Source organism: Anabas testudineus, chromosome 19, assembly GCF_900324465.2.
Source record: "Anabas testudineus chromosome 19, fAnaTes1.2, whole genome shotgun sequence".
Classification (NCBI taxonomy): Eukaryota; Metazoa; Chordata; class Actinopteri; order Anabantiformes; family Anabantidae; genus Anabas; species Anabas testudineus.
In genome coordinates this window covers 7,353,328-7,363,232 of record NC_046628.1, presented here as the reverse complement: position 1 = coordinate 7,363,232, position 9,905 = coordinate 7,353,328, and the positions used below count along the sequence as shown (strand labels likewise).

Here is a 9,905-nt window from a genome sequence, read left to right as displayed (position 1 = left end):
GGAGACCTTTTGCAATAAACTCACAAAATTTCAAGATCAACAGTCAAAAGTTCAACACTGTTTTTTATTATTATAAATCAATACATTTTATATAAAAAAGGACAAAGGGGGTCTGAAATCAAACCATTGCAGATGTAAACCAAGATCAGGTTATGGCCACCCTCTTACCACACTCATTCCAAAACACCCTAAGTTAAACATAAAAGGTTTAAAATAATGCAGTTGACATCAATCTCTCTGCAAAGCGTTGCAGTACAGCGACTTAGCATGCCATTGGTTTTTGTGCAATCCATTACAACCATAATCAGCAGCAGTCAACGATATTTGTGAAGTGTGCACACTATTTTTGTATAGCAGTTCTAGGATGTGAAGACTCTCAAATTCCTGAAGGTAAACAATATAAAAGGTTTTGTGTGGCTCCCAGTGTAATGGTCCTGAATGCAACATAGGTTTAGACATCTTCTGTCCAGGAAAGACCTAGCGTTGGTCCAATTGTTGCATTGCAGACTTTCTAAAATGAGATCAAAGAGGCATCCAGGGAAAGCCAGCATTATTGTGTTGTATACACTTAACCGCTTCTTGAAAATAGGTGGACATGAAAATGGTTAGATGCTAGAGGTCAAAAGGGAGCACAGCCAGCTGCTTAAACAAACTAAGCTGCTCACTGCATTAGTAGCACTCAGGATCACTCAATGCAGAAAGGAGGGGGGTGGGGTCTGTTACCATGGACATATTAAATGGATATTGCAACTTTTAAGAATTATGGCTACAATTGTGAATCTTATTGGTTTTATTTTCAATAATAAAAATGCCCTTGTGAATTGTAATCCATTACTGTTTGGCATGTAACTGCAGGCCAACAGTCGTGAAGGCAATACAAGTGCAACCTTCATCTTCACAGCATTGCAAGATAAAAAGCATACACCAACTAGACTAGTCCAATCGAGACAACAATAAAGCTTTTGGTACATCTTCTGTTTTGATGGTCAGAAATAATTTGTAGACACATTGCCCCAATTTCCCTTATTCTTTACTATTAACTGTTTTCTTGTACAAAACACATCAGCAGTGGTTCCAGGTCAAAATGAACGAAAGGTTATGGCTTTCTGTTGCCTGCTTTTTACACCAAGACTTTGCTTAGTCTGCTGGGTTATGATAGGTAGGTGTAGATTAAAATGGACCACATGTCCAATTACTAAAAAACACACATGGGAGGAGAAAAAAAATAATAAAACAATAACTTAAGTTGAAGTGCTTAAAACATAGCAGTTCTTAGAGCCCTTTCAAAAACCAAAGAGGTTGCAAAGCAGGAATCCCACCAACAGAAAAGGAGAGCAAAATGAACAGCTGTAATGGTAATACTAATATTCATCCAATGATTCACAGATGTACAATTCACTTATAGGTCATTTCCTGCCTTCCCTTTCAAACATTTCTTGTTTCCTGGTCAGTGGCCCCCCCACGTCTGTGAGCCGCAGCTGTCCTCTGTTTCATGTCTATCTGTGGTGGAAGAACACTCTGTCTCAGTACACCTCCCATCTTCTTCATTTGCCACCAATGCCTGTTCTTCCTCCTTTTTCCTACGCTCCAACTCCCACTCCACGAAGGTGTCAAAGAGGCTGGGCCAAGCCTCATCCTCACTGTAGTTGCTCAGGTCAGGCCCAATCGCCTGGGTGAAGTTAAGGAACATGTTCCACGTGTCCCTTGAGATGCCCCGAATACCTGAAGGGTTTTCCGCTAGGAAGTCCAGCCAACGCTCCAGGATTGCAGGCATGTCCTGGGTGAAAACTAGGCGCCACAAGGCAATGGCAATATCACGCTGCAGAGAGCGTTGACCCTCATCAGCGTCCAGACCAAACTGAAAGGTGAAGCGGTACAGGTCCTTGAAGTTCTCCTCACCCTGGGCCTCCAGCAGCATGCAGGGGAAACGTGAGCAGATGCCTTCAAGGCTGTCTGCCTTGATGGCCTTGCAGCCTTCAACAAACTCCTTCCTACAAACACAAAAAAAAAAAAAAAAACAGGAATGGTCATCAAATTGATACAGTACCATTACACTAAAGACGTGTAGTTGATCTATTAATCGTGTCAATCTTTATGCCAGCCACAAAAATGATCTGCAGACACATCTGCAGCCTATTAAAATATTTGGGTGTGCAAATGACTCACTGAGGTGCATCTTATTAGTACTTAAAGAGTGAGATTAGCAGATCTGAAAAGTTCTGGTTTGTGCCTGTGACCAAGGGATGAGCTCAGCTCCTCCACACAGAACAGACGCAGGCAGGAGAACAGAGCGAATTAATAATAATTAATTAATAATTACTAAATCGTTGTATTTCATCTTGCGCAGAAAGACAAAAAAACAAACTCTGGTAAAACAAAACTATTGGCCATTGACCCCCCTGTTCTCTGAAGATCAGCATCAACCATTAAAACAATGCATATTTGTTGACTACTACTAAAGACTCTAAGGGATAGAAACACAGACCGTACTTCCAATAAAGTTGTGGGGGAGGTAAATAATATTTAAATTTGCAAAGAGAGTCAATTACACTTTGTGAAAAGATCTAATCCAAACAACAGGCCATGTGTCTGTGACAGCACTACAAATATAACTGACAAAGAAGGAAGCATGGCTCACTCTACTTTAGTGAATTAATAAAAACAAACAAACAAAAAAAAATAACAGAAGCCTGTCAGTTCAACGAAACTTTGAGAAGCATTACTGGCACTGACAAGTGCATATTCTCTGTTACGGAGACAATATAAGCTCTCAAAGTCAAACGTGATATAAAGGGCTTCAGTAAGCACCAGTTAACAATGAATCATGTTGGTAACCAGAGTGTGGTATTGTCAAAAGCCTCTGGACACAAAAGTGCTGAGTTAAAAATCAGAGAGGGGGCAGTGACAAGTGACCCAGCCAGCAGGCAGCCCTATTCATCACCGAGGTAAACTGCCGAGTGAGTGCACCGAGCAGGATCCATTTCCTCTGTGCCCCCTACCTGACAGTGGAAACTGTGGGTATGTGTCTTTAGCTGAAACAGCTGAAACCCATGTGTCTGAGATGGGATGGATGGACCACTGCATGGTGAAGGACTGCAGATGTGAAGGTCAAACAGAGTAGTGGGGAGAACTGGAGTATCAGGCAACAAGTCTGATGATTAATATCAGGAACCGTTTTAAATTAGGAGACAGTTGTAATCAACAAACAAACCACACACTCTGAAATTCAAAATTCAACTTATGTGTAACATTTATTACAACACACCGTCTCTCCAGCCATTTAATGTCAAATTTCCCAGATATCTTTTGGCTCACATTTCTAAAAGACATTTGTCATTTAACTAAACTTTTCTGGGCTCATGTTCAAAGTTGTTTTTTTCCATTGTTTATTGACAGCACCTTTGGGAGAAGAGTGTTTGGCCCGAAAAAGGGGGATATTCTCACTTGCTTGCAACTGGACAGGGATGTTGGGACATAGCACTGGTCATGCACAAATGTGTCAGACCAGTGTGACACAATGATTTGAAATTAGTAAAGCCTGTGTTAGAAAACATGTGTTTAATGCCTAATTGCTTTACATTAGGACACATTTTTCCCCAGTGCCAGTGAAACTGTCGCTTCCAATCCCCAGCATCAACAAACATTACAGTTTGAACACAGTTCTCAGCTAACACTGTGTTGTTTAACAAGTTGTGTTAGCAATAGATTTGAATTGTTTATGTATGAAATGTATTATTTCTGACATCTAAGACATGAAAACCGAATTGTTGAAACCTCAAAAGCATCAAAATATACCATTCTCTCCCACTAGCGATCACAATGTACAGTATGTATTTTTGTAAGTTCGTCCTGTTAAGCAAATGCAGCTGAAAACAACACGCCCCCGTCCCCCAAACTTCACCTTACCTTGTAAACTTGCACATCGTGGCTGCTTGAAACTTCCAGGCAAGAACAAGCACACGAAACTCGGCTGGGTCCACACAGAGGTCATTGCAAAACCTCTCCATGCCTTCTTCCAAGATGGCATCTTCCTGTTCATCCTTGTAGCAGATAAACAGCTCCTCAATGCGCAGCAGTGACAGCCCATCCCCATCCAGAAACTCATCTTTGCGTGGTTCCCCGATCACTGCAGGGATGGTGGGCGTTTCTACTGTAACCTCCAAAGCCTTGGTGCCATTCGACAGCTCACTGGTGGCTTTGCTACACGGGGCACTGGGCTCTTCTTTGTGGCCTCCACCCGCGCCACCACCCTTCTTGTGGTGGGACTTGGAGCCGCTCTCCTTGTCTCCACTCTTACTGCCGAGGGAGGACGTTGGATTCTTACACTTGGTGACACACTGGCCCATGTCTTCCTCCCTGGTCCCTCGTCTGTCTTTCCTCCTCGCCTTCAGTCCCCGTCCGAACCACCTAGACGCCTCTGCTTTGGCCTTGCGAGACGTTTCAACATACCCTCGGGCCTGAAGTGACAAAAACATTTAAAATGTTTGTTATCCAAGAGTCTAGCTCTCAACTGAGTCAGTCTTGTTTATAATTAAAAGGTCACAATCCACATTTCTCTGGATCTTAGTAGAAAAAGATTTTTACTATGTGGATTTTGGAATTAAAGGTCAAGAAACTCAGATACCTGTGCCAAATACACCACAATCCAGGTTTTACACGGTCAGGCTTAAAAACCCTAAAAAAGTGATGAATAGACAAAAACACAGTCAGTCTGCATGTATACATACAATGGCTACAGAGGGGGAAAATGATCATACAAAGGCTCAAGATCACGAGAAATAAAGTCATGTGTAATGTGACAGTAGGAACACACACCTTCTTCCTAATCTTAATAAACAACAGCAATTAGAGTTGAGATTGGCAAATAAATCAGCACTAAGGAGAATAAGAGATTAACATACAGCCCAGTGTCAACTACAGTTTCAGAGTAGTTAAATTAACGTGTGTCAAAATGCAGAGTCGACTCAGCTGCTGAAAATTAGAAAATGTTATGTTCACATGTTAATGCTGTTATCAATCTAAATACAAATAAATGCGATAACTGATGAAGTAGCTGGTCAGGATGTTACTTACAGTCCTTCAGACGACACTGGCCACAAATCGAAGTGTCTTTCTACTCTGCTCCATCATTGTGACCTTGACATCCGCAATGCTGAAAAGACATTATCTTGCCATCATAAGCAGAACGTGATAGCACATCATTCCCCAGCCTCAACTACTATTTTCGTCAGTTTCCCTTATTTGAGGATTATTGAATTACTGAACTATAGTTGCTAATCTTCATAGCATTTGCACTGAAAACACCCAGTGAACTTAGGGCTGACACACTTTAAATCTCTAAAGTTAGGTGTCCAGTGAGGAACTCACAGCATATGAAGAGTTGCAAAATTCACAACTTTGAATTTCTAGAGAAACCCTCTTCCTCTTCCGAAAACAGTCTGGAAAACATGTTTGTTGTCTCACATGAATGAATATAATGTATTTTCGACATCTGAGCAAATTGTGTGACTGATCCCTGGGCATGTAGAGGCAAATCTCCCTCAAGTCCACTGTGGCCAGCTTCACCTAGCCTAACCACACAACACCTGATAGACGTCTAAATGCCTATTTATTGATTTTATAAAACTGCAGTGATTACCCACAACAGGATAGCAAGCTATGTTAGCAACCATCTCAGTATCTAACTATTAGCGTTAGTTTAACTAACATCACAAAGTAAAGCTGGAATACCAATATGTGATACATGCGACACTGTTATATATGCACAGGCTCGCTGATTAATAGAGGACTGATATTTAACTCACCTCTGCTAGCATTAACTTTATTATAACATTTTAACGTAAAGTTATATCCTAAGTAGCAACATAAATAGGATCAACTCAGCTAAACAGCTCATGCAAAATATCCTGTGAACTGTGTTTTGATGATCATTTAGCTACACCTGACAATTTTAACCATTCATTAATTCACATGGTACTTGAAGCTTTTTATCGATTCACAACATATCATCGACCTTTAAATCAAAACAGCCTGGCCCTGACGACGTCGCCATAGCTAGCTAGCATCAGCTCGGTTGACTAAAAGTTAGCTACCAGCTAAGCTAGGTTTTTCGTTTAAGACATCGAGAAACAGCTGAAGAAGAAACTTACCTGTTTAGAAATGTTTACTGTGTGGGACTTGATGCACATCACTTCAGGAATGCCAGTACAAAATAAGTTGTTAATACGTTGTCATCGGAAGCGTTCACGACTATAAGCGAACTGAGGCAAACTCGTCGCGTTAACTCAGATTGCTAGCTAACTAGCTAGCTGGCAGCTGACAAAAAAACTTCCTCATCAATATCGACTTCTAGTCCGCTTTCAAAAAAAATATAAGTAAAAAGCTAGCAATAAGGATGTGCTTTTCAATCCATTTCCGAGTATGTTCGTTGTTTAAAGAGAGTTAAAAGACCATCTCGGACTAAAGCAGCCAGTTTCTTTGTGCTTCTCCCTGTTAGTCATTGACTGTAGCTACATTATGGGCATTTTCCTGCATCACTTCCTCCCTGACTACAAGCAATCAACAGCTGATCCTCAGCCCAGCGATGCCAACGACAAGATACGCCTTTTAATTTTAATACACTGATTGGAGGTAGCACACACTGATAAGCTGTTATAAAACAGTTACTGAAGCACGTGTTTTCCCTATGACATGTTTACAGAGAAAAATATTAAACACGGAAAAATGAACCAGTTGGTAACCCATCTGAAATGACTTAAAATGGATAAATAAATACTGATTTGAGATTTTTATAATAATTAAAAAAGGACCCTCAACATTTCTGTACGATTAAAATATACTTATTTTTATTGTTTTAATTTCCTCTTTTTCTAACCTTCCCGTTTGTTATAAACCAGTTCGAGGGATACGTCATCATCAGGCGACACATGTTTTTGCTGTCTTAGCATGCTACAGCTGAGCTAACCCTTCCTTCAGACTCAGTCGGTAGGTCAGTGTTTATGTTAAATCCTAAAAACCGATAACGCTAATGCAAGTGTTTGACAAATAGAAATAAACTACATTAATCCTTCTAGCAACTTTAGTTAAACTATGTTGCAAACACTAGACATTGAGTTCAGGAGAAGTCTCAAGGATAACTCTGTTAGCTTCATGTCTACAGGAGATAAACCGTTTATCCTCGAGTTACTAGTTTGGAAACAATAATCAATAAACACGGTAACTGTATCATTGCTACGACTTTTTTTCTCTAATCTTACACATACTAGACAATGCCATTAATATTTGACACTCATTCATGTACAAGTCATTAATGGGGAACAGCTTCGTGTTGGTTTGGTGACATCTAGTGTCGAAACATGGGATCATTCGAGACTGGGACCCCAAAACTCAGTTTAATCAATTGCATTTGGAAATTTAATTAACTGCAGATTTGTTTGGAAATTGGCATTCCTACTGTACAACTTCAGCTTTTATTGCCTTTCTAATCTCGTGTCCCTACAAGCAGTGCCTGTAATAACCTGGTTTTAACACTAATTTTGTTCTTGTTTGTTTTGCTCATGTGATGATTTTACCTAAAATAATCGTTTAGGAGCTGTTCTGTGGCAACTGGACTTGCTTAAAGTTCCTGAAGACTTTTCACCTCTCATCCAAAAGGCTTCGTCAGGCTTATAAACTCTGTTAAGTCATTAAGTCGTTAAAACCTTGATCCCAACCTGTGGGTTGTTGTTCTACATGGCTTTCATATGTGTACCTACCTGGGTAGTAATGAAAGAACTGCAGTGTAAGTTGGTGATAGATTATGCCTTAGGCCATCTCCTCTGTTAAAGAGGGTGTCGCTCCACCTTGACGTGAATAGCTTCATTTGGACCGTGGTGTACAGGAAGCCATAATCTCTAACCAACTTACACTGCAGTTATTTCATCACTCCCCAGGGTTTCACAGTTGTTTACACTTTGTTGTTTCAGGTGGTCTTAACAATGCACATGAAAACCAGGTGGGACAACAACCCATGCATGACCTTTAGCTTATGACCTATGAGCTTATAAGGAGCTACTAATCTGCTACCCTGACCAGTCAGTCAGGAGCAATAAAGTTTTGTTGACTCAAATTCATAAATTAACCGAGACACAGACATGGAATATCTGTTAGCAGCGGACGAGCAGAAGAAACAGACGGCACATTAGAGTCACTGGGATTTGTAATGTTCTCAAGCTGAATTTCCTCTATCGCACAGGCATCTGCTGTTTCCTCCGTTTTTGTCCCAGATGACAGCCTCCACTCGCAGGTCAGTGTTGTCGCTGTACATGCGGGTGTTCCGCATTGCTCGAACCTGGCAGGCACAGAGTGGACTTACAAGTGACACAGAGAGTGAGAGAAAGTACATACTTCAGGAGGCCCGGACTCTGTTCAGACAAAATCAGCAGGTGTGAACCACAATACTGAATAAATGAACTACAACTGTTTTATAACAGTTCACAAAACTAACTATTTTCTCTTGTTTGCTTCTTGGCAGCTCACTGATCAAGAATCAATAAAGATGTGTATAGAAGAATGTGAAGCAAGGATAGAAATAGGTAAGGCTGGAGTCCTGTACATAACTTTAGACTAAGCTTTGTTCTGTGCAGACAAAATGTAACAACAGTTTAAAGTAGCTTAATTTTGTTCTTTTCATGTTGGCTTTAATTTACCTATTATGTTATTTTACACGTTTGCCTTTGTGAAGCATCCCAAATGCTTATCAAAGACTAGATTGGATAAATCTAAGTTCATCTAAAGGTTGTGTTAGACGGGAATAAACCTCAGAAATCATCCATATACCAAAGGAATCAGATACTTTTATTAGCTTGTGGGAATGTGGGATTTGCTTTGTACAAGTGATAGATTCTTATAGTTTTTTATTTTGTTGACAAATCCTGCTAACAGTACCTTTGTCCTAACAGGTCTACATTACAGGAACCCATTTCCAAGAGCAGTAAGTTACTATTTATTGAGCAAATAACCTTGTTTGTCTGTATAAATCATTCTTTAGTTTAGAAATGCATTCATTTACTTTCTTCTCTGAATGTCCCTGTAGACCTACCTACCACCAATGGGACTGGCAACTCAGAAGGGCAGGAGGCTGCGAGCACAGCAGCGCCTGAGGAAGCAGGCCAAGCCAATTTACTTACAGTCACATGATGAGACCTGATGCTCAGTATCCCCAATCCTCACCGAAGGTTCAAGTTGCCAAGGACAGGAAACTAGAGTGAAGTCACAGGCTGATCTCACAGGATGAGACGTTACAAGCACAGATACAGAAACAGCTGCCATCGTGGAAAACCTTTTGTGTGAAAAACGTAAACATGAGTTCTTCCAGAGTTGTGTTGTGTGAGCTTCTGTTCCGCTCAGGAAGTTGTGGTCACCTGTAATATAAGAACAACTTGTGTTTTATTTTTTTTATGTACTGAACTGCAGTAGTATTAGAACATGAAAATCACAGTTTATTCTACATTCATGGATTTATATATTATTCAGATTATTAGACTCAGTATGTTATTAGGTTCTCTACCATTTATGGAGCTGTTCTATAAATATTTTTATATAGGACATTATGATGTTAGTTTCGTTGCTCGCATTGCTTTCACTTCCTTTGAGAGCAGAAAGAAGCTTTTCTCTCATTAAGCTGCTAATTGATGCAGTAATCAATAAAATGTCATGACCTGCAGGTGGTGTCAGTGACTCATTCTCACTAATAAAATGTACTGAAAACTGACCTCAGCACAGACCAATTAAAGTGAAGCAGCTACAATTCAACTGCACTTGAAAAGTCTACTGTGTCTGCTGTAATCTGTGGGGACCAAAGTATACTGTGTGCTCTGCTCAACTTTTAAATAGCCACTGGAAATTAAAAAAATGCAGCTCAGCAA

General features: G+C 40.3%; 2 protein-coding genes across 3 annotated transcripts; one reads left to right on the top strand and one right to left on the bottom strand.

Moving 5' to 3' along the window:
* Positions 1-38: 38 nt before the first annotated feature.
* dcun1d3 (defective in cullin neddylation 1 domain containing 3) lies at positions 39-6,629 on the bottom strand. The gene is made up of 5 exons (XM_026351393.1): positions 6,150-6,629; positions 5,074-5,152; positions 4,625-4,675; positions 3,907-4,457; positions 39-1,991 (listed from the first exon to the last, which is right to left on the bottom strand). The coding sequence occupies exons 4-5, from the start codon at positions 4,344-4,346 to the stop codon at positions 1,448-1,450; spliced, it is 984 nt and encodes a 327-aa protein (XP_026207178.1). The 5' UTR covers positions 4,347-4,457; positions 4,625-4,675; positions 5,074-5,152; positions 6,150-6,629; the 3' UTR covers positions 39-1,447.
* A 267-nt stretch (positions 6,630-6,896) lies between these two features.
* On the top strand, positions 6,897-9,703 carry lyrm1 (LYR motif containing 1). 2 transcript variants are annotated; one of them, XM_026351394.1, is made up of 5 exons: positions 6,897-6,984; positions 8,234-8,423; positions 8,513-8,573; positions 8,940-8,971; positions 9,074-9,703. In XM_026351394.1, exons 2-5 carry the CDS (start codon positions 8,265-8,267, stop codon positions 9,185-9,187), a joined length of 366 nt encoding a protein of 121 aa, XP_026207179.1. In that variant the 5' UTR covers positions 6,897-6,984; positions 8,234-8,264; the 3' UTR covers positions 9,188-9,703. The 2 variants fall into 2 exon arrangements, with proteins under 2 accessions (XP_026207179.1, XP_026207180.1); XM_026351395.1 differs by having other exon boundaries at positions 6,910-6,988.
* Positions 9,704-9,905: the final 202 nt, after the last annotated feature.

What these genes read in the sequence shown, in the direction of transcription:
- dcun1d3 (XM_026351393.1), bottom strand. Translation starts at nt 4,346, where the DNA reads ATGGGCCAGTGTGTCACCAAGTGTAAGAATCCAACGTCCTCCCTCGGC. An exon ending in ACGATGTGCAAGTTTACAAG is followed by an intron (nt 1,992 to 3,906) that starts GTAAGGTGAAGT and finishes TTGTGTTTGTAG; the next exon opens with GAAGGAGTTTGTTGAAGGCT.
- lyrm1 (XM_026351394.1), top strand. Translation starts at nt 8,265, where the DNA reads ATGACAGCCTCCACTCGCAGGTCAGTGTTGTCGCTGTACATGCGGGTG. An exon ending in TGTTCAGACAAAATCAGCAG is followed by an intron (nt 8,424 to 8,512) that starts GTGTGAACCACA and finishes GCTTCTTGGCAG; the next exon opens with CTCACTGATCAAGAATCAAT. An exon ending in GGAACCCATTTCCAAGAGCA is followed by an intron (nt 8,972 to 9,073) that starts GTAAGTTACTAT and finishes ATGTCCCTGTAG; the next exon opens with ACCTACCTACCACCAATGGG.